General features: G+C 32.5%; 2 protein-coding genes across 3 annotated transcripts; one reads left to right on the top strand and one right to left on the bottom strand.

The window, feature by feature from the left end:
* On the bottom strand, window positions 1-3,063 carry LOC112275654 (uncharacterized). The gene has a single exon (XM_024506198.2). It carries the CDS (start codon window positions 2,203-2,205, stop codon window positions 790-792), a length of 1,416 nt encoding a protein of 471 aa, XP_024361966.1. The 5' UTR covers window positions 2,206-3,063; the 3' UTR covers window positions 1-789.
* Window positions 3,064-9,858: 6,795 nt separating this feature from the next.
* Window positions 9,859-14,645, top strand: LOC141044851 (uncharacterized). 2 transcript variants are annotated; one of them, XM_090246705.1, is made up of 3 exons: window positions 9,859-10,060; window positions 10,287-13,963; window positions 14,111-14,645. In XM_090246705.1, exons 2-3 carry the CDS (start codon window positions 13,838-13,840, stop codon window positions 14,306-14,308), a joined length of 324 nt encoding a protein of 107 aa, XP_090102831.1. In that variant the 5' UTR covers window positions 9,859-10,060; window positions 10,287-13,837; the 3' UTR covers window positions 14,309-14,645. The 2 variants fall into 2 exon arrangements, with proteins under 2 accessions (XP_090102831.1, XP_073386791.1); XM_073530690.2 differs by having other exon boundaries at window positions 9,859-10,163.
* The last annotated feature ends 10,477 nt before the right edge of the window (window positions 14,646-25,122 follow it).

Raw genomic sequence — 25,122 nt, 5'->3', positions numbered from 1 at the left:
TTGCAAGCGAAGGTAAACATTCGGTTTATTTCAAAAGCAAGTAATAACTGGGAAGGTTACCTGCACAAACGAATCCTCCATAATTGTGAAGAATATGAGTGTTTGTTTTGTTTTGTTTTGTGCAAACCAACAAAACTTACGAGAGTATACCAATCAGTGAAGATTTCAGTACTGTGATTGTCAGCATGTCTCTCTTGATTGCCCCTCGTTTGAACTGCCGCCAACATATTTACAAATAAAGCAGTATCTGACTGTTTAATCACTAATTTGGGGCAACAATAAGGTATCTATGATGAAAGCTCATTCGGAGCAACACAAAGTGGGCCTTCTACATATTCGCTGAGGCGTACCACACCAGAAAAATAAAATAAAATAAAATAAAATAAATTGCTTCAATCCTGTTTGCATTCTAAGGTAGACTAGCAAGCTTAAGAAATATTATCGTTACAAGTCCAATCATATAAGGCCAGAAAAAACCCGGTGAGGGTGAGCCTTCGAAGTCTGGTCACCTTGCAGCGTAGATTGAGAAGGGCAGGAAAGATGGCATCAATCTTCAAAGCTTGACAAAGATGCATGTGGTGTCGGAGGATATGGTGAATCTTCAGAAGGGTAATTACACCAACCTCCAATGCGATACGTCCGTCACACACACACACATGCGCAGCTCCTGATTTGGAAAAGAATTAGTTCCTCACTTTCTGCTGCAACCCCACGTCCCTCTTGGAACAGATTGCAGGGCAATCTAGACGCGAAACGTCATTAAAAGCATGTTCCTGATCTGATCTTCCGTTAAATGGCGTGAAGAAGGAGAAGATGGGACACCAGTACCACAATACCGAGTTGAAAGCTGATAGTTAGTTTCCAGCTCCCATTGGGAGAGGTTGCCGGTGCAGGAGCTGTTGGAACAGGAGCCGACACTTGCAGATCGGGGCACTGGTTCAACCCCAGCAGCATCTTGATGGTCACCAACTGAGGGGTGTAACAAAGCCCCGGATTGCCATTCAGCAACATATTCCGTCCCATTTTCTGTATGAAGCTTGATGGAAATGGTACTGCACCACTGAGCTGATTACCGTCCAAGTTGAGGGTGAATAACACGGGCAACGAGGCCAAAGAGGCCGGAATCGGCCCAGAGAGGTGGTTGTTGCTCACGGAGAGATATCTAAGATTCTGTAACCCTTTCAAAGAATCAGGAATCAAGCCCACGAAACCACAAGATGATAGATCGAGCCTCTTCAGGGGTATCAAGGAGCCCAACGACTCTGGAATCTCGCCATCCAGAGAGTTGGAATTCAGAAACAAGTCTTGAAGGTTTGCTAGGTTCCCCAGCGATGGCGGCAAATTGCCCATGAGGTGGTTGTAACTCAAATCCAAGAAGGTGAGATATTTGAGACCCGTGAAAGTGTCCGGCAAACTTCCAGAGAGCTTGTTGTAGCTAGCGGCCAACCGCTGAAGATGCCCAAAGCCCTGGCCAAGCCCTGCAGGAAACTCCCCGTCAAGCTGGTTGTAGCGAAGGTCCAAGTTTACGAGGCTGTCCATAGTGCTCAACGTTGCAGGTATTGAGCCGGACAAGTTATTGTGGCTCAAGTCCAGTTGGATCAAGTTCTGCAAGTTGCTCAACTCCGCTGGAATCTCTCCCTGCAATCCGTTCTGCGAGAGGACCAAGCGCTGCAGCCCTGTGAGTTTTCCGATGCCTGCAGGTATTGTACCTGTCAGTGAAGGATTTCTTCGTAGGGAGAGCAACCTGAGAGTGGGTCCGAGGAGGGTGATCTCCTCAGGGATTGTAGCGGTAGAATTCACGAAGCAGCTGTAGAAGGCAAGCGTATCGAGACGGGTGAGCTTGGCGATGGATGATGGGATGGAGGCGTTGAAGCTGCAGGGAATGATGTTGTCAATCGGCGAAATGTAGCCGAACTGCAACTGAGTGACGAAGAGGACTCCTGTCACTGGGTCAGGCTCGCAAAGAATGCCCTGAGGGCCCGAAACACAGGGGTCAGGAAAGTAGGTGTTCCAGTCCTCTTCGAAGTTCAAGGAGTACATCATCTCGTGCAGGACTTGCAGATCCACTGGGTTAGTTGTCGGAGAACTGCCGTCCGTCTGGGAGAAGCTCGTACCCCAACTACTGGTCAAGGAGACAAAAATGATGGCAAAGCTCAACAAAGAACGTCGCAGATCTTGCAGACGGTAATGCCTCCTCAATGCCATGTCTCGAAACGGCGACACAGGGCTTTTCTAAAGAAGAATGGGAGTTTATAACTTTAAAAAAACCTGGGGCGAAGACGAGTCTGCTAGAGTTCAGCGTGCTGAGGAAAAGTTGAGAAAAAATGGGCAACACATGTCCATGATATGGATTTGAATGGGACGTTACTTTGAACTGTACACTTCCTCCACACAGTTTCCATTTCCATCGCAATGTAGACCTCTATCTCTCTCCCTACAGGTTTGTAATTAGCTAGTACAGTAAGAACAGCAGAACCGAAACGATTCTGCTAACAGCGGATGATGAAAATCAGAGAACATACACCAGTGAGGTTACATGAGATTCAGTAAGAAACTGCAGCAACTAGACCCACAACCTTAGCATGAATCAAAAGTCAGCTCCCTCGAACTCAGTATGCCACATTCAGGAGTCACTGGACTTCAATCTCCCAGTCGACGTGCTCTCCAACTCGTTTAACTCGAGCATGGGTCTAAATAACAGCAAGACGCACAAAATCAGCATACCCTTCGTACTCTCTCTCGCTCTTGTTGCTGTCCAGCCTCGACACCTGAAACCGAATTTTGCTGTTATCTTCCCAGCTACGCCGGTCCACGAAGTCGGGCAAAAGAGAGACGAATAGCCGGCCGCTCCAGCTACGCACACAGCGAAACAGGCTGGTGTGTATAAAAGTCGCTTGGCACTCGAACAGACAGCTATCTATCTCCCAGCAAACAGACAGTTGCAGAGCGTGAGCAATCTGTTTGATTGATGAGTGCAGAGAGCGATGGCAGAGTTCCGACTCACTGTTGCAGCTTCTGCACAGCGCCCTTACAAGTTACACGCACGCATGGCCATTGCTCCTCTTATACAGAACATGGATTGCCATAAAAGCGGGGGAAAATCATTTAACAAATCCAACTGTAGGGGGGGAGGAAGGAAAATAAATAAATAAATAAAAAGAAAAAGAAAAAGAAAAACTTTATCACTAAAGCCCACTCTAGCCACTCCATGGCTGCTGCTGCTGCCGAGGGTGTGGTCTAGCTAGCTACTATGCCAACCTGGGCTCAGTTTAGTCCTCCATCTGCAAATCTATGACCCCCTTGCTTAGTGGTAGAGAAGCAAAACAGTCTCAACGTCTTCCTTTGCACCACACACACACACACACACATCAACACATAATCCACCCAATAACCTAAAAGACTAAAGAAGACAAAAATGTAATAGAACAGCATATAAAAATATAAACTTTAGAGAAAAGAAAACATGCTCTTGTGAGCTTCGTAATAATAATAATTATACAGGAATGCTGCTGCACATTATCATACACTGCCTTGTATGAGTATATTTTCCATGGGATCCATTCCCAGTGCCCACCTCTGCAGTGTAGCGAGAGTTCATTCTAGTTAGTTTTGAAAGCTCCTTTTAGCTTCATCTTCTTCCAATGGGTTGATTTTCTTCTTCTTATTATTGTTGTTGTTGTTATTATTTATTGGGTTTGTGTACATGGGGCTATGACTGATTTGTTGTACCAGTTTGGTTTGCAAGCAAGGTGTGTCAATTGTTGTCATGGTTACACTAGACTGAAGCTAATGCTTTGTTTCCCTTTGAGGGGGTGATGGATGTAATTGGGTGGGGAGGGGGTACAATGCTGACTTTGGCATGCTTTTGGTGTCTTTGGGGGTACTTTTCCCCAATTGAGCACTGCCTGTGTGAACAAATGGTACTCAATCTTTTTGTACTCAAGCTTCAATCTCCAATATATATATATATATATATATATATATGCAAGCTGCTGCTTTCTCTTGATGCATTCAAAACTGTGTGATAGTTTGCATTTCTCTATCCTAGTTCTATTCTTTACAGTTAAGTATACTTTTATATTAACAGGATTTAGAAAAGAAAAAAAAAGGGGGGGGGGGAGGCAAACACAGAAGAACATGTGTTCATGTGTTGATCTTTCTTTCCATGCCATTACTGCATAAACTCATAGGTACCATTAGTATAACACACTCTGTGCAAATTAAGTGCATGATAACAATTCATGTTCCATTTACTCATTTCATGATTATTGCTTTTTTGCATTGGGAAATATATAACTCATCATTTGTGTACTAACATATTTCCAACCTAACAAGTTGTGGATATAAATAGGTGCGGCAACATATCATAATGCTAAAACATCTTGACGTTTGTATTTATGAGCGCATGCCATGGAATATGTAACTGAATTCTTGTTTTACTAAACTATGCAACATCTAAGAGCATGTCAGTTGTGTGTTCTGTTAGTGTAATTGTTTTTCATTTTTTAAAAAATAAAAAATAAAAGAACATTTATTGTATCATTGTCATGTCTTAATTTGTTTTTACTTCTAATTGTTTTCTTCTCCTGTTGATGAAGCATGTTCTTGATTAAATCATTTGTAATCCTACTTTTGAAAAACCAGATATACATGTCATTGTATATTAGTATTTCATTGGTTACCATCAACACTACCATTTGAATTTTAATGAATTAAACAACTATAATTGTATATTTTGTGTAAATGTTTTTGTAGTGATAACTACTCCATGTGCACCTGAAACATGTATGCACTTCTTTGTGATGAAAATATGTCTGATTCTAATTTTCCAAATTTATTTGTACATACCCAATACTTCTATTCCACATTTGCCTTTAAAACATTGAAAGTAGCAATAATCAAGCACTCAAATGGTATATTTTAAAAGGCTCATTTGTCAGCCATTTGTAATAATCTTCACACCCATTCAAAAATCTTGATATTATGATACATGGTTTGAACATCTACTCACCACAATACCAAGTATTCTTGCAAACAATCCTTCCACAACTTCTATTAACCTAATACATCCTACTAATACATTGACAAATAATGCAGCAATCAACTTACACAACAACTTCACCATCAATTGCCAATTTATTTGGTATGGGGACTGACCACAAGGCAAAACCTCATCCAGTGCAACTTGTAACAATTTACAAGTGACAGCAAAAAAGAAAACTTGTAAAGGGCTGCAAAATTTGTATTGGTGTAATGGTCATGGATCCACAATCATGGATCATGGTATGAGAGTGGATTCATTTCTCATACACCAGCTCTCCCAAGTTTTAACATCATGGACACAAGACAGAGAATGTTCATGATCATGGATCTCAAGAAAGAAGGAAAGAATGAACAAAAGAAACCCACACCCACCACCACCATCACAACCACAAACAAAGCAAATGAGTATGGGCAAATATAAATGTTATATTATAAAATCACAAACCCTAAAAAGTTAGGGTTTGTGGGTGGGTGGGTGGGGAAGCTCATTGCCTGTTCTTCAATGTCCCTTGTGCTCAGTCCCCCCCTCTCCCCCTAGAAGTAGAGAAGCAGACAGACACCCATCATGGCCCTCCACAATAGAAGCCAAGCTATGCAAATAGCTAAGCCAAGTGAAGAATTGGGCAGGCAGGCAGGCCACACTGGCTGACTACACTACTACTTCACCCAGTAGTGGGTGGTGGTGGTGGAGGGTGAAGGGAGTGTAAGTTGATGCCCGCTGAGATGAGATGAGATGAGATGGGACACCCCCCCCCCATTGATGAAGAAGGGCTAAGAAATGGCACCACACAAAGCTGCCAGGAGAGGGGGGGGGTAAGGGCAGAGAGGGCAGAGAGAGGGGGAAGGGACAAAAACACAGAGCAAATTTTACTTGTTTGGCCTGCTTCCCTTATCCTTTCTCATCTGCCAATTACTCCAACCAAGGCGCTCCACAAGTAAACTTAAGAAACCAATACAGCAATGATCTTGTGAATGATTATGTGAATGAATGAATGAATGAATGAATGAATGAATGCATGAGGAGGGATTGGAGGGGGGCTGTTTTCACTTTTTCATTTTTTTCCCCTCTGTTTTCCCTGTTTGACCTATTTATATTTCTAATGTATTTGTAATATTTTTGTGTTTTACCATGTTTCCAGAGCGTGTATTGGCTTTTATATGCAGAGTGGATGATGGGTTAGCAATGGATTGCAGGCACCAACCAAACTCAAATTCACTGCACTCCCACCACCATCACTCAATCTAGAATGGCCTTACTAGGCCCCCATTTGCCTGCCATGCTGCTGCCAGCCTATAAACTTAGATTTTCTTCATTATCCTTCAACATTTACCCCCCCCCCCATGTATTTTCTTACCATATATATATATATATTCAAATTACTATGCATTTAAATCCATGAAATTTTGAAATTTCTACCCAGCTGCATGAGAGTTATACTCATATGTTTTAATATATTTTTATTTACTCACTTTATTGTTTAATTATCTTCTTAGTATGTGATAATTATTATTTCTCTTGATTATGAAATTTGATGTTTTTATTCAAACAAATTTGTCATCTGTATAACCAATGTGTGATAAATTAATTAATTTGCAATTCGATGCAATCAATTATATTTTAGCAATGTTGTAATTGGGTGTTTTTTTTCTTTCTCTCTTAATCATATCTTATAGTGGAATTATTCTAGTAGACACCCTTTGCAATTAAACCAATGTAACATTGTAATTTCTTAAAGCTTATTTTTATTCTATATGGAAATAGAATAATAAAATATCTTTAACATTTGATCTTGCTGCTCATTGAATATCACTCGAATGAAAAGGATGTCTTGGCATCTGTTAGCTATTAAATTTAGCAGGTCACGCTGCTGTAAATGATTTTTACGATTTTATTGCATTTCAATGAGTATGAACAATAATGGATTGAAGATATTAATGTAAGTCATACCAAAAGTTTCATGATTCTTCAATTGGGAGTTTGAGGAAGGCCAATCATTTGTATATTCTGATGCTTTGTTTTATAATAAGATTACAAATTATTTAGTTATTAGTTATAAAATTTCCTTCACGAGATAAATATTCACGCGGTATCATGATTAAATAAAAAAATAAATGAAAAAATGAAAAAAAGTAATCATTCTTGCAATAAAGTCCAAAACTGCACCAACTATCCTGATCCTTTTCAATTTATATTGTGTAGCAATGTCATGTGCTACCACGTTTCATTTTTTACTTACTATTTAGTCTTTATCATACCCCCAACTTTGCATACATTAAAAATCATGAAATTATACAAAAATGCGCTTCAAGTAAAACTTTAAGACCTACTTTATTCATAAAGCATCTCATAAATATGTGCTATACAAATAAATGAATGGAATTTGCAAGAAACCCGTTGCTTTTTGTCTCACTTTCTCAAAAAAAAGAATGCATATATATATATATATATATATATGTGTGTGTGTGTGTGTTTGTAGATTTACATATAAATCAATACATCTCCCAGAAATGTTAATTGCTGCAAAATAACATGCCAATTCAGCCCCCCCCCCCAAGGGAGAGGAAGGGACTGGTAGGAGGGTTCATCCAGTGGAGAGAGAGGTTATAGATAATCCTCATCCTCTGTTCATCCGTTCTTCCATTCATCCATCCAGGCATGAGATCATAAAGAGGGGAAGCATTCATGGGGACCTCGCTTGTAGCTTTAAGCGACAGCTTTTTGGGAACTGGGGGGAGCGCAGCCTGCTTGTATAGAGCTGGCTGGGCCCAGAGAGAGCGAGAGAGAGAGAGCCAGTTGTAATAAAGGAAGGCAAAAGAGGATTAGGTGCCAGTCCACTCAATTGTGATATCCCATTCCCCCCCTCAAAAGTGCCGCTCTGTCTCTTCCCTTTGATCCCACTCCCCGACTGCAACACCCACCCTCACCATCCCGACCTCAACCTCGTCTCCCCCAGGTATCACCACACTCCTCAGTATCAACTCCTTCGTGCCCTGGGGTCAGTGGCCCCAACACATCATCATTTGTTACTCGGCTTGGATGGTGGTGACAATGAGTGCTCTCCATCTGGTCATGAAGACTGGTGGTGTTCATGATGGATGAAGATAGGATGGATGAAACTCAAAGTGGAAGAGGGGAGCACTCCAAGGTTGTCCAGGCTCATATCCACACAACGAACGATCCATGGTGCCCCAATATGAATAAGTAATTTTAGAAATGTGAAGATAAATTACAGACGTAGCTTTTCATTTATTTCAATATATATATATATATATATATATATACACTTTATTGGAAAAATGCTATGCGTATCCCAGTTTCACCCAAAATGATCCCATGAAAACATTAAATGTGGTTGTTCCAAGTACATTCAAAGTAACTTTTTATGATGTCTTGGTTTGTATTTGGGTACGAGTATATACATATATACGTATTCATATATATATATGTACATCGGTGACGAATTTTTAGATTTTGAATCACTTTTTTTGAGTAGCTGATGATAAAAATAATTAAAAGTACGGAGATACTCCATTTTTTACTGCACATATTTAAAACAATTCTCACACTTCTGTACTTTTCTTACAACTTCTAAAAATTAAAAATGTCAGTAGAATAGAAATTTGATTTTTCTGATTAATAATTATCGAGAAAACATTGCATTGAATGCGAAATTTATATCAGATTAATATACACATTTCTAAAATAATTTGTCAATATTATGATACTCCTTAAAGAAATCTTATAGCAAGAACTTTCAACATTTGAATATTTGTTTGTGTAAAAATACGTAGATTTATAATTCGAAGAACTGATAATGTGGTATATTCTTATTAGTATGCGTATTTTACATTTATATATAACTTAAAATTAATACAGTAATTTCACAGTAAGACTAATAGAAAACTTTTCACCTATTCCTAAAATTATTTTATTTTAAATAATAAATTAAATGATAAATATATAAAGTTCAAGTATTTTTACTATTTTTGGAGACTTTTGAATTTCTAAATTAATTCTTCCATAATCACATGGATATTGGATAAGAGTTCGCATGTTCAAAGGTTAGAATATATTCTTGGTCAGTATTCAAAATCAGTGATTTGTAATCTATTTTGTTTTAAATAAATATTTGTTATATACACACATAAATTAATAACTTAATATGTTAAACGAGATTAAATTATTTCAAATCGACCAAAACATTGATGCAGAAATTAAATTAATGGTGGTAGATGTTTATTAAGGAAACATTTGTAACAATATTGAAAAAATTTCAGTCACAAAGACATTGAGATAAAATTTATATATCTTGAAATTTGTGGTCGTCAATGGTCTTTTAAAAACTTAGCTCTATTTATTATAAAAAAAAAAGAAACTTTTGCAATTTTATAAATGTTGTAGAAACTAAAGCTAATAAATTATAAAAAATAAAAAACTCAAATAATGATTCTCGAAATTACAATCGCTGAAAATAGCAGGTATATTGGATCTACATACTGGATTTATAAATTAATGTTCATAAACTAACATACGATCCCTTTTGAAAAATTAAACATCCATCAATTTCAGACCTCACATTTAACTCCCTACATTACAAAAAATAAAAAATAAAATAGTTCTCGGGAGATTGGATATTATTCCTCGAGGCAGATTCTGACGCCTGGACGTCGGAGTTCCACGCCAGAATGTCACACTCCCTGAGAATTTGCAGGCTTCAGGATCATTCTTTCCGTTGCCTGCACGACAATTCTGCTTCGGAACCAGTCCTCCTTTTCAAAACCAGGTTTCCCGCCCATTTGCATGTGTCACGTCTTCACCCCGCAAGAAACCCCAAGCTCTTCGACGCAGGTTTAGGGTTTCTCGACGAGTCTCATGAAGAAATCCCCTCGTTATTTATTTTTTTATTGTCGTTGCATGCGCTGCATGGGCGCTGCTGCATTAGAATCGGCGGCAGGATTTTCACGGCGTCTGTTGGAATGGTGACACTATGCTACGGCGATCTGAAAGGGGGTTGAGGTTTGGACGGAAATTGCACATCATTCATTGTCTGCAGCTCATCCTTGTTTGCCTTGGATCTCCGCGAGGAAGGCATTTTTTTTTCTTCTTGAGAACAGATTAGGTATGACTCAATCGCGATAATCGGTTGGATTACTTCAGGGATGCTTGGTTATCTTTTTTTGAATGTGGTGCGATGGCTTGCACGCCGTACTTATGTAGTAGGTTTAAAATCTTTTGTGCGCAGGAGCTTTGAGATCCAACTGGAAAGGAAAGGAGGCCATGGTTTTGGTAGGGTTTGTGGAGTGAAGTTTGGACTGGAGTGGTGAAGGACGGGGAAGGGGAGAGCGAGGTATCGCGAAGAAGGGAGGCTTGGTGTGCTGCTGAAGCTATCTGCTATCATATGCAGACCTATCATTTGTGTTGTGCTTTGTTTAATTTCATTTTTCATTAGAGACAGCATATTGTGTTTCGATGGTGTAAAGTACGACTCAACCTATTCGGAATCGTCCAGCTTCTTCATATCGTATATTTTCTTTGCAAAGAATTCCATGGATTCTGAGACTGCGTAGGAAAGAGCCTATCAGCATCATCAAAATGACAGTTTTTCCTTCATTATTAATCCACGGGTTGTTTCCTGAGCTTGTACATCCTATAGTGTGTAGTTGTCATCTGGGCTTCTGAATCTATACTTAGCTCAATAAATGTGAAGAGGCTGGATTTCATAATTCAAATTATTCTTTGTCGTTTCGAAGCTGAGTGTGCTTTTCTCTAAAGAACCGATAATTGCGTTGTTTGTCGCAGTTGAAACGCTCATCACAGTGATAATGAAAGCATCACCTTGATTTGCTAAACCACTGACTGTCGGGAGGATGGCAAGTAGGTAGTTAAGTACTCCTACCAGTGAAAGAGTGGTCTTCAATGTATCAAATAGCCTACATGTTGACTTTATTGAGTTCCTTAAGATGCCTGAAGATGTCAGTGATGAAGATCAGTTTTTTGAATTGTTCGACATTCAACATCTCATCACACGCTCGCAACATGTTGACCCCTTGTCCCCTCTTTAATAACTGGAGGTCTGCGTGAAGGGAGCCCAGAGCCTTGACTTCATTTTATGGTTGTTTGATCGCGGGGGAATTGATGGAGAGGCAGTGTATGATGATGATACTTCGAATGAAGAGCTAATTGCATTTTGATGAAATTAATGCTGATACAGTTAATGGTTTATTTGCACACTTCATCGGCTCGCATGACGGCTACATGACTATCCCGCTCATCTCGTCTGTGAGACTGGAAGTGTCCTCTCATGTTTCCTCTCCATGTAGGCTTTCTTCCATGACCTGCCCCCTCACGCTTTTCAGGGCAGGATCATACATGGTAGGGGATTCAGGTGGTGTTGTGGACGAAGAAGATCGAGCTATCGTGAGTGTGGATTATGGGGACTCAACTTAATGTGGAACATACGCGATGATTTATGGCGGCTCCGCATTAGACTGGGGTATGTCACGGGAGGACCCCTTCTAACCCAAATTCGGACAGTCTCTTAATCATCAGTTTCAATGTGCTCCATGCCAGATTTATCGCTGTATCATCCACTGAATTAGTAGTAACTCGATTCCCTGTCTGAATTCATTGGCAGTGAGCTAAATCAGAACAAACGGATGCCAATAACAATTAGTCTAATTTGTTGCCCAATCTGTAAGGTCTTGTTGAATTCGTAGAATCTAGTCAATTCTTGAGCTGATTCCTACGACGGAATGCGAGATTTTCTCTAAGTTCCCGCAGGGTTTTGTTACCGTTGTCAGAAAGAATGGTGCGATATAAATAGGAAAACAACATCATCTGAAATGTACCCTTTTCTTATATTGAAAGTGTAACCAAACCTTCGTCCAAGCAGCACCGAGCAAATGAAATGGTTTGATCACCGAACCCTGACCTTGTTTGGAACGCTCAGCACTAGGAAAATATTCGCCTTAATTTTGGCACATTCCGGGTAAAAAGCACGCAGTAATGAGTAAGATGAGCGGAAGGGTAAAGAATCATTTTGAAAATTAGGAGTCTGCAAAGTCAGAGTAGTTCTTTCCGGGGATCTTAATCTGGTGGAAGAGTGAGTGATCTGATATGCTCAGTTTTTTATTTTTATTTTTATTTTATTTTTTATGAACATTTTATAGATGTTTTCTTTGCTATGAGGGTTCTGAATCGTCTTTTATGATAATTATCTGAAATTAAAAACAAACGGTTGTGGGTAAGGAGCCCAAGACACAAAGATTGAGATTCATGGGTGTGATGGGCAAAGCCATCATATAGTTCTGCAAACTGAGCTCTCGATATTGACGATGGCTTTCTTGCATCTTTTGAGCAACAGATGGTTGAGTTAGTTGTCAGTTGCTGATGGTTATTTTCACATTGATTCTAGTGATCATCTTGTTCAAATACTACCAAGGCTCAACGGCAATGAGGAACTCCAGTGGAATTTTGAATGATGTCACTGCAATGATAAACGCGTTTGAGTAAAAGTATTGTTGAAGGCGCAGATTGTACCTTAACCAGCGCTGCAGTAACAACAACAACTCATGCACGTGCTGCACGAGGTGCTCTGCTTAAGGATTATCTGGGAACCCTTTTAATGCCTGGGCCAGTTTACAAGTCAACTTAGATCGTAATTTCAATTCACTGGTGAGCTTCGCAAGTGTTAGTGAAACTCAGGGAGATGTCTGAGACTGATTGGTTTCTCCCTTTGACACGCATCAGAAGTTTACTACATGATCGTGTTGGCAGTGCCGCTTTGTGCCACATTGTCTACTGTTTCATGATGAGAAATTCTGTTTTTCCTGGCCGAATTTTGGATGGTTTAGCAGGTTTCCTGTTGGGAATGCCGAGTATGTGAAACCATGTCTGTTGCAGTACAACCTTTTGGCTTAGAAAAGATGGTTTTACTTCTCGGCACGATTCCTTGGCTTCGCAAACATGGGTGTTTCGTCAGAGCAGGTGATGAGTGCAAATGGGAGGTGTCTGCAAGAAAATGAGACACATAGTTACACCGGACATTTCTTGCACTACCTCGGATGTTTGCTATTTTCCACATAGCTTGACGGAGTCATGATTCAATTGGTGAACTTTCAGAGCTTTTTCGATCCATTGAAGTGTTATAATGCATATTATGATGTCCCCTTATCAATGAACTTCTACATGCTTGTGTATTTACGAATTCACGGCATCAGTCATTCAAGGTTGTCTTGTTAGGAAACATTTACTTTTGCTTTGTATCAGCATTTTCTTTGTGGAGGCATTTCCACAAGTATTAGCGTGCATAAACAGAGGAGTCAGTGTGTTCTTGTTTGCTATCTCTATGATTAAATTCTGAGATTTAATCGAATGATCGTAATATTCAGTTTTAGGTCGTGTTTCTTATTAACCGACGAATTACCGATCTAATAACCCAATCTTAAGTCTAGTGTAACATTAAGTTTACGTATTTCGGATAAAAGATTTTACAGTTTGGTGACTGCATATTACAGACCTATTCTGCTAGAACAATTTCTGTCGAAAGAGACCAGGACAACGCTGCCGTGAGTTTTGAAAACACACATTACCTGTCTGGAAGTGTTGTGGCAAATATCTTGTCTGACTACAGATCATGCTTAGAGATGAGGTCAATTGCCTTAAGAGCTCAAAGGAGTTTTTGAGGAGATTTTGGCAAGACTATTAGCTGGGGAACTAACCACTTTGCTACCTTCAAAGCAGATTCTTCTGACCTAAACACGGATTTTAGGTTTTAGGGTTTCCAGAAAATGGATGTGCGAATGGAAAAGCTGGACTGAGCAGAATAAACTTCTTCATAGCCGAGGCATCGACAAAATTGACATTTCAGATGATGCAGTGGGACTAATCAAGCCTCCCAAGAGAAATGGTGCAGCACTGGTGGGCCATATTTAAAGTTACTGGCATCAGACGTATGCAATGCGAATGAATTAACTCAGAAGCTCAAAGATAACGTTTCGGCTTGAGGAATTGAGTAACACATGTAATGCTTGCTGATATCATGCAGTTTATTAATTGTAAGTGCAGGGGGAGAGAACAGAAAAACTCAAAATGACAGATTTGGCACAGCACTTTCATCAGTCAATCAATGCTGCTGCCTGGGAACTGGGAATTTGTCATACTATTGACAAAAAAACATGTTGCCGTGATGACGTGCCCCGACGGCCTCTTCGCATGCTTAGATTTCTTGCAACAGTAATTTTTGACCATTCGGCCAATGATTAGGGCCGAGGTGGATTTCAGGGGTTGCCAGCTTTTCTTTCAAAAGCAGAATTCTAATCCCTTTAGCTCTTTCAAAATCACTGCTGGGGAGAACTTGCTGTCAGACATGCAGTAACGGAGGATGAATGTTTGTAGATGTTCATCGAAATTTAGGTAGGTTCAAAATTATTTTGTTTAACTTTGTAACCGTAGGGTGATGAGGGTGATAAGTCCAAGTGAAAAAAAACACTTTTTGATCTACTATGGTGTGGCAAATGGGTCACAGCATTTTGTTGACACTTGGATTCAAACCTTTGATCTATATAATATTTAGGTTCTTACTTATTAAATTTATAATGTATATATATATATATATATATATATACACATATTTTCTTGCACATGTCTTCAAAATTTTGAAATAAAATGTAAAGAAAGGCGCTGTTTTTGCTTGATGTTCTCCAAGTTTGGGAGGCAATGAATAGGGACAAGATCCTCTATCAAAATGTCACCTCATAGATGATAACATGTGGAATGATACTCATCCAAGGAATACCAATTTGTTAGTTTTTCTACCAGAATTAGAATAGATTACTATAAAAAGATTAGATTGTCACAATCTAAAATATTTTATGTACGATAATATTTGACATTGAGAGTATGAGTAATTTATTTTTAATTTATTTCTACTTTTAACTATTTAGAAGCTTTTAATATTTCATGGTAATATATAGATCACAAGAAGTATATTATTATGACTAATATTATAACTAAATTTAGTAAAAAAGTCAACAATAAAATATTTCTTTGTACAATCAATTATATATATATATATATATATATATGGAGAAAATAGAATAACTTTTCTACAAACTTGAATAATATTAATATTATGAAAAATACAAGATCTATACAAAAAAAAATCATGTAGGATTAAAAGCAATTGCAGAACTATACAACTATTTTTTAAGTTGAAGGATCAACTTGAAGATGAATTATCAATTCTAAATATCCTTGGTATTAGAGATTCATATAAAAAATGAATATTAAACATTATTTCAAGTTCTAATTGTTTAAGTTAGATTAAGAGACATGAAATAATTTACTTTAAGTATGAAAGAGGTAAGAAAAAAGGCATTTTTTTTATATTTTAATTTGACCTATATTCTACTTTACATATGTTTAGATTATTTAGATTCTTTAAAAGGTTAAAGTATCATGGACATATATAATTATACAAGTAAGAAGTGTTAGGCAAAAGATAAATGTAGGTAGATTTGATAATATCTTGTGGAAAAGCTTCTTAAAACCTTTGTAAACGTGGATTAGACTTTATATATATTTGTAGTTGATTGATAGATTGGAAACTTATCCAAAAAGTTATCCATGTAGTGCACATATAAGAAACTTATCTTACAAGTTAAACATGTGTTTCATAAGTTGGACATGTATTGGGAGTTTTATAGAATGTCATCATGTAGCTTCTAGTTTGATAGTATATATGGAGACAAGAGTGAAGCCTACTTCACTCTTGTCTATGCCTTTGTTATTCTTAGTCTTGTTTCAAGAGTCTCTAGTCTTCTTGTTTTTCACAATATCCATTCTAATTTTAATAGTATATTATTATTTATGAAGTTTTTATTATTTATGATTCATATTCTTATTTTTTTGATAAGAATATTATTTCATTTTTTTTTTTTTTGTTTTAGAAATAAGTGGATTATCCCACTCTTTTTATTGTACTTTAAAAAGATGGAAGAAAAAATTATGAATGCTACAATAGATAGAAGTGAAAATTGATTTGCAACTAATACAAATCTTCATGAGCTTGTCAATACTCTTAGGATGGAAATCTTAAATATTTCCAATATCAACTATGGAAGTACTATTCTTATGCTTATTTTAAATCTATGCTAAAAATTTGTGTAATTAAGAGAAGCAAATAGATCAAGCTCACAATTGAATCTAAGAAGTCTTGTTATTAAAAATATGAAAAAAGTAAGAATTAATATGTTGGAGAAGTTTGATGGAACAAGATTAAAATTTTGAAGATTTTTACAAAAAATTAAATTCTATTTAAAATTACATCATTTTTAATCATAAGATAGATTTTCTTAAGTTGGTTTCATAGGTTCATTTTTATTTTAGAAGTGCTTTCTCTTAGATTTATCTCTAATAAAAAAAGATTCACAATTATTTTATAATAGAAATTTATTATTAGAAGTATTTATTGAAACCTTTGGAGAAAGTAATTGAAAAAAGACAAAAAAAAATAAATTTTATCTTTACAATAAGAATCACATTTAGTCACTATATATGTTGTTCAATTCTAATACCTTGCTTGCAACATAGATTGAAATAAAAAAATTCTTATTAATCAAATTTAATATGGATTAAAAGATAATATCAAAGATTTATTGTTGACAATGCCAAAAGTATATCCAATGAAATAATTTATTGCTTAAGTCATTGCATATGACAATTCACTTTTGAAAGATATCAAGAAAAAAGATTTGGTTAGAAACAAACAAATCAAGTTATGATGAAAATTCTTAAGTTTTTAAAAACTTATTTATTAAGGCCTAAATCTATATAAATTAATACAATATATTTAAAAAAATTCACCAAGTAAGAAAAGACTCAATGTTGTTAAAAATAATATACTTATATTGTGAAGAACTTAAGTACATTGCTTAATATTATTTTAAAGAAGAAATACAATTATAAACAAGATTTTTTTAGTTACAATAAGGATCGTGAAATTGGTATTTTATGCAACATCTAATGAAGGTCTTATTTTTTTTTCAAATTTCTCATCTTGTTTTACAATAGATATTTTTTTAGAATTAAAATATTATAAGTCTTTGCTTTGTTAGATTCAAGAGTCTCAGCTTATTTTATAGACAAAGATTTATTTTTAAAAAAAATAAGAAAAATATTTAGTCAATAAAACCAAGGCCATGTATTTAAAAGTCATAGGTAGTTTTTTGGTATCTTCAAGAGATGTTATTTATGAAACTATTTTTTTTAAATATAATAACCAAAGAATATAATTCTTTAGTAATATTTAATGTAATTATATTTTTTTAATTCAATTATGTTAGATTTAGCATAGTTAAAAAAATATAAGCCTGAAATAGATTAGATTTCTTATAACTTTATTTTTTTTTCCATAGTTTAATCCAAAACTTTATTATCCAAGTAGAAAGTCTAAAGTCAATACAACCAAATTCTTATTAGTAAGTGCAAGAGCTTTTATGCATATTGCAAAAGAATGGTCATCATTTGCTATTTATGCCACAGCCAATTTTAATAGTAGAAAGACTTTAAGCAATATTCTAAGCCATTATGAAGATTATCACGATATTTTTGAAAAAAAAATATGTAGATATTCTTTTAGAGCATCATTTTTATGATTTTTCAATTAATCTTTAAAAAAGAGCTTAACTGCCATTTGGACCAATTTATATCTTTTACAAAACAAGTTGGTTGCACTCAAGAAATATATTGACAAAAACATAATTAAAAACTTCATACTCCATTTTAAATCTTTAGCAAAAGCTCCCATTTTATTTATAAAGAAAAATGATAAATCACTAAACGTGTGTGAATTATCAATGATTCAAAAGAAATCACCATAAAAAATAAATATCATGTGTTTTTGATTTTAAGATTTTTTAATCAATTGCATCAACTAAAGATTTATAATAAAATAGATCTACAAAGAATATACAACTTGATATTTATTAAAGAAGGAGATATATAAAAGATTACATTTTGAAACAAGTATGGAAATTTTGAATATAATGTGATATCTTTTAGACTCACAAATGTATTAGTTGCTTTATAAGATCTTATAAAATAATATTTTTTGTGACTTTTTAGATAATTTTGCCATTTTTTATTTAGACAATATTTTGATCTATTCTAAAAACATAAAAAATCATAAACTTTATATTTTTTGTGTATTACAAAAATTTAGAGATGCAAGACTATATATCAAGATAGAGAAGTATATATTTCACACAACTTAAGTTGACTTCTTAAGATACATCAGTTCAAATGATGGCATTATGAAGGATCTTAAGAAAGTTTAAACTATTATAAATTAGAAGATTTCAAGAATAATAAGAAATGTATAATATTTTTTAGGATTTATTAATTATTATCAATTTTTTTAAAGTTCAAATAATTTCATCTTTAAGATTTAAAAATCAACATTAATTATTGATTCAATATTTCTTAAGTAAATTCAATCAAGTATATTCTCACATCTTTTTATTTATGATATTAAGAATTAATTTTCTAAAATTAATGATATTTCTAAGTTTGAGTTTTAAAAAAATCTATTATATTTCAAGGAATACTTACATGTTTCAGAAGATAAAGTATGATTAAGTATTCTTTAAGCTTGTCATAATTTTTCAACTGCAAGACATTTTGGATACAATAAGACATTGAAATTAATATGAAGAGATTTGATGGCTTCAAATTTAGAAGACAATTAAAAAATTATAAACTTATGTGATGTTTATTTAAGATTAAAAATTCCTTATCATCAATCTTATAGAGTTTTTTAGCCATTATTAATACCAAAATAATTATTGTATATTGTTTCAATATATTTTATTATTGATCTTTTAATTTCAAGCTCATATGACTCTAAATTTGTGATATTAAATCATTTTATTGTGATGGCACATTGTATATAAAAAACTAACACATGTGAAGAAAGAACTAAATATTTCTTTGAAAATATTTATTGCTACCATGAATTGCCAATAAATATTATATTATATAGAGGAACTTAATTTATATCAAGATTTTGGAGAATCTTTTTTAGAATATTAAAGTTGGATATAAAATTATCTTTAGCTTTCTATCCTCTAGTTAATGAAAAAACAAAACAAATGAATCAAGTTTTGAAGTAGCATTTGACATGTACTATCAATTACCATCAAGATGTTTAGACAATTCTTTGGCCATTGGTGAATTTGTTTTTACAATCATACAATACAATTTTATATTCAATAATTTTTTATTTTTTTATTTTTTTGCTAATTATGATTATTATCTTCAATTTGATGCTTTTGACTTCTAAAAAGATGATAAACTTGATATAGAAGATTTGATAAATTATTCATTAGAATTATATGAAACAATAAAGGCATAATTAAAAGATCAACAAAGATGTTTATTGCAAGGAATAACCTCAATTCTATATTTGCATTAAATTATGATTACGTTGTTGTAACATCAAGAGTAATTGCACTTGTGATAAGATGGATTATTTTGAACTTGAACTATTTCCTATTTGTAAATAAATCAATTGAATTGTACATCAATTATATCTATTGGAGTCTATGAAGATCTATTTTGTATTCTTTAAGTCTCTTCTTAAGCCATATAAGACAGAGAATATATTATAAGAAAGAAAAATGTCACTTTTTTTTTTAGAAATTGATAATAATCAAGAATTTAAAGTAGAAGAAGTCCTAGATTCAAAGCAACACTAAAATATGTTGAAACATCTTATATATTGGCATAGATATGATATTAGTGAACATACATAGAAGCTAATAGGAAATCTTATACATGCAACAAAGAAAGTTAATGCATCTCATCAATGGCATCTATTAAAATCAAAATAAAGAATCAAGATATGATCACCAATTCTCATGGAATTTGTTTCTAAAAAAGTAGATAATATTATGGACATTTATAATTATCTAAATAAAAAGTATTAGATAGAAGCTAAATGTATGTAGATTTGATAATATCTTCTAGAAAAGCTTCTTAAAAGCCTTATTGATGTAGATTTGATTTTATACATATTTGTAGTTGATTGATAGGTTGGAAACTTATCTAAAAAGTTGACTATGTAATGCACATGTAAGAAACTTGTCTTATAAGTTAAACATGTGTCTCATAAGTTCGAGATGGGTTGGAGGTCCTATAGAATATCACCATATAGCTCCTAAGTAGATAGAATATATGCACAGAAGAGTAAAACCTTCTTCACTCTCTTGTCAAGGTCTATCCTATTTTTAATCTTGTTTCAAGAATCTTTAATCTTCTTATCTTTGGCAATAATTATTTTATTTTTAGTACTATATTATTTTTGAGTGAATATTTTTTTTTTGAATGATATTAAAATGTATTGAGATTTTTATTACTTATGATTTATATCCTTGATATAAAGTTATATCAAACCAATATCTTATGTTATTAATATAAGACATCTTTTAAGAAAATTTTAGTATATGAAAATGCCTCTTTTTGATGAATATAAATATTGATTCAATTTTTTTGTAACAAAAATAAACTTACAACATTAAAAAATATGACTTTATTATAATAGTTTAGATTCATTAAATAATAAAATTCTTTCAAAAAGTGTTATATTTGACCTTATTGAAAATATTATTGTAACCACTTTTGAAAAAAATAATATAATAATAAAATAAATAAAAAATAGAAGAATAAAAATTAATTTATATAATTTATTTTTTTTATAATTTATATAAAATAGATAGTATATAAAAATAGACTTGAGTTGATGAAGTTGAGTTTTTAAAATTATTTTTACCATTGCACAATTATTTTTATTTAAAAGTATATGATTTATACAACTTAACTTCTAAAATTTATTTTTAATATGTTTTTTAAAACATGGTTTAGAAAAAAAAAATTACAACTCTTGTGATTATTATTAAAGAAATTCACAAGTTTCTTGATATAATTATAAATTATTATAAAATAAATTTATAATATTAATTAATAATTAATAAAAATTTAAATTATAATGGTTTTACATTACTTTGATTACTATACAATAAGAGCTTCTAAATCCAATACAATACATTATAATTAATAAAAAAAGTCATATTATTTACAAAAAAATATATTTTTATAATTTTTTTGTATAGACCCATCAGTTATAACGTAGAATGTAGCTCAAAAATATGATACATTGGTATAAAAAATTAAAAACTACAAAAGACATCAATAGATTATAAACATTATATTTAAAGAATATTTATTATTTAAATTTTTAAGCATTTGATTATAATAAAAATAATTTTATTTTACTATGTTAATTGTTTATAAATAAGGAAACCAAATTATACATAATTTTTTTTATGTTTTTGTATTTATATAAAGTATTATTATTATTATTATTATTATTATTAAATCTGATAATATTTAGAGATCTATTATAAGTTATTAATGATTAAAAAAAATTTAAAAATCTATTATCACAATTTTCCTACTTACTTTAGATAGTAAAAGTGTTTTATAATACTAAAAACCAAAGAATAACTTAGAGAAGAGTATTGCATTGGTATGTTAAATAGAAGGCTTTAAAGTCCCAAGGGTCTAAAAAATACAATTAGGCACAAAACAAAGCCATATGCATACCTTATTTAGATATAAGTGCAATCTATTTTACATAGCATACTTGCAGAAGAGTCTTGTAAAAGAACATGAAATGTTTTAGCAAAATTACACAGTGATGTAAGAAAAATAAAACAAAATAAAACGGATTGTTTCAACTCTAACAATAAATCTAAAATAAATTCCCAGAACTAACAGAATATAGATTTTATATAGGAAAAAATAGTGTTAAGTTGAAAAAGACGATCACACACTTTAAAGAAGGCAGGATCCTTGTTTATTTTTATTTTTATATGCAAAAAGAGTTTTCAAATAATATTAATTTAATTTTTATAACTTTTTATACGTTTAGTTTAAATTCTTGTACACAAATACAAGTTTTGTATGTTAATAATAAAAATTGTAACATCTAAAATTTATAATATATATGTTAAAATTAGTTATCAAATACTAATTAAAACACATTGTTTTCTTTTATATATATATATATATATATATATATATATATATATTCTAAATTTCTATTATTTTTTATTTTTTAAGACTCTTAATATTAAAATCTTCTTTGGTTGTATTTGCAAAAATACATGAAAAGTATTTGTATATTAGATACAAGCAATAAGGATTGATTTGCTAATTTCATTGTAAATGTCTTACTTCTATCATAAATTCAAAATATCTATCTATCTACATTTAGACATAACTAGGAATAATATTAAAAATACAAAAAAATTTAAATGTAAGAAATGTTTTTCAAGAAACATGTTACTTCTGAAAAACTCTAATCTAAATACATAAAATTATGCAAAGAAATAATCGAAGAAATAATTTAAAATTTAATAATTCATTAAATGCATAATAAACATAAATTTATGTATAAATATATATATATATATATTATGTCTATATATATATATATATATATATCTCTTTTAACCCAAAAAATAAAATGTATTTTAACTTTAATAAAATTAAAACACAAAGTCAGCATATTAAATAAATATACAATATATAAAATAATAAAACATACAGTCATAGTTACAAATCACGTAAAATATTCTGTGATTTAACATTTGTTACATATCTCACTTAGCTTTCTTGTTCTGATATATAATATAAGAATCATAATTTCAACTTTAATATTATACATTTTATGTTTTATTCATTGATAAATGAGTTATTATATTTTTAACTTAATATAAAAAATATCAAAATCACATATATATATATATATATATATATATATAACGCACTTGTGCTGATTTGGCAACCACTGTCATGGTTGGCTTGGACTGGAGCTTGCCAAGGCAAACAAAAAATAAGCAATTCCAGAAGGATGTGAACTGTTCGGGATGAATGTCAAAGGATGGCCATCCAAGGCAAGGCCCTGCACATATATGTGTAAGAATATATATATATATATATATATATATTTTGCTTGAATGTAATACTCTCTACAAAATAAATGCTCACATTTCAGTGAAGGCTCTGCACAATAACTTCACTCACAACATTAGCTTGTGTAAACTATTCTTTAAACTTTTGAAGAAATTCTAGATCACAAGCAGCTGATGAGTGGAAAATTTCCTCTAAAGTAATGTAGCACATTGTTTCATTGGTAAAGGTGGAATTTTATTTATATATATATATATATATATATATATTTTGTCAGTTGTTGTTTTCAAACCCAACTGTGGGGTTGCATTAATTGAACAATAATGTGCACTGGTTCCATTCATTTAACCAATGTCAACTTAACATGTAAGGACTGCTAGTGAATTACATTCATTGATTTACAGACTTTGAAAGGTGTAGTGATTCTGAAAATGATGTGCACATGATTTTATTGTTGAGGTAGATTGGAGGAAAATGTTATTAAAATCTTAATAGCCTGTGTAGGTGAAAGGTTTCTTCCTATTGGTTTATTTTACTTTCTAGATGGGCTTGTGCCTTGTGGTAGCATTGTTGGTAAGGTTTGAGACCTTAGAAACAAAGGCAGAGAATTAGGATGGTTAGGTTTACCCTTCTTATTTGCTACTTGGGAAGATGCTAGTGGGTAGTGTGGCCCTCAACTAATTCTCCTACTTTATTATTTTATTTGTTATTGTGTACCTTTGTGTTGTCTATGTGATAGCTACAATAATTTGTGACCAACACGGTCCAAATTCCTGAATTCATTGAGAAGGGTTGATTTGGCACTGTCCCTTGTTGGAGAATGTAGAACCAGAAATTTTTCCAACACAAAATGCCACAAAGTCCATCTTTTGAAGGAATTTTACAGATGTGTATTGATTACATTAGACAATGATTATTTGAGGCACTAAAGTGTTGTGATTTTATACAAGATTATTCACTTCAAAAAGACATAAAAATTCTGTTCTTCATGAACGTACATAATGAACGCAAAGATTTTATTACTTTGCTACTACAATCAAATGAAAAAACAACATAATTACTAGAGTTTATCAGTATGATAATAGGAAAACATATTATAAATTCAGAATTCACTGCTTTTACTTGATTATTTTTTAAAAAATACCAAAAACTATATATATATATATATATATGTTTATTTATTTATTTGAGTAATATGTTTATTTAAAATCAATGTAGTTTTTCTTTCTACAACAATATTTTTTATTTTATTTTTTATCATGATTTGAATCTTTCAAAATATGTAAGTATATATGCGTATATATATATATATATATATATATATTTGTATAGAATAATATTTTCATAAAAAATAACTTTTTAACACTATTGAAGAAAACAAATGTATTGGGGACAAGTGAACTATGATTACTTATTATTGAAAATTCCAATCATAAATAATTTGAATTAAATAAGTACCTGATTTACAAGTAAAATATGCCAAAACAACATATCAAGTTCATTGATATAGTTATACTATTCACAAGTGCTCATAGAAGTTAATAACAATTACAGTCCATTTACATAAAAAATGTAAAACTGTCGTTAATTTTTTTCTATTTAAACCAACTAGATAAGTGCAAAAGAGAAAATACTTGATTTTAATATATGCGTTTTTTTTTAAAATTTCTTGAATTGTTTAATAGAAAAAAGAAAATATATTACATATATAGATTTTTATGTCATATTTTTCAATTCTACAAAACTTAAGTTAATTGAAATTTAGAATTGTAAATACATCACATAAATAGCAAGATCTAAAATATGTAAACCTAAATTTAATCTTTGCAAACATATGTAATTACAAGATTAAAATCATTCAAGGTTGTGTTTTTTTTTCTTCTAAATCTTATTCAGGAACAGGCAAGAATTAATTAAGCAAATAATCAAACTTATTCCACCATATAATACAAGAGGCTAAGTCTCAGTTACAAAACAAAATAACAATTATTATTATTATTATTATTATTATTATCTAAATATAAATTGTGATTATTATAAAATAA

This window comes from Physcomitrium patens, chromosome 23 (assembly GCF_059467195.1).
Source record: "Physcomitrium patens ecotype Gransden chromosome 23, ASM5946719v1, whole genome shotgun sequence".
Classification (NCBI taxonomy): Eukaryota; Viridiplantae; Streptophyta; class Bryopsida; order Funariales; family Funariaceae; genus Physcomitrium; species Physcomitrium patens.
The sequence above is the reverse complement of the archived record's forward strand: the minus strand, read 5'-3'. Positions and strand labels throughout refer to the sequence as shown.

Excerpts from the sequence above, each read along its gene's own strand:
- LOC112275654 (XM_024506198.2), bottom strand. The coding sequence starts at position 2,205 with ATGGCATTGAGGAGGCATTACCGTCTGCAAGATCTGCGACGTTCTTTG.
- LOC141044851 (XM_090246705.1), top strand. The coding sequence starts at position 13,838 with ATGTGCGAATGGAAAAGCTGGACTGAGCAGAATAAACTTCTTCATAGC. Across the intron at positions 13,964-14,110 it reads AGAGAAATGGTGCAGCACTG|GGGGAGAGAACAGAAAAACT; the intron begins GTGGGCCATATT and ends TTGTAAGTGCAG.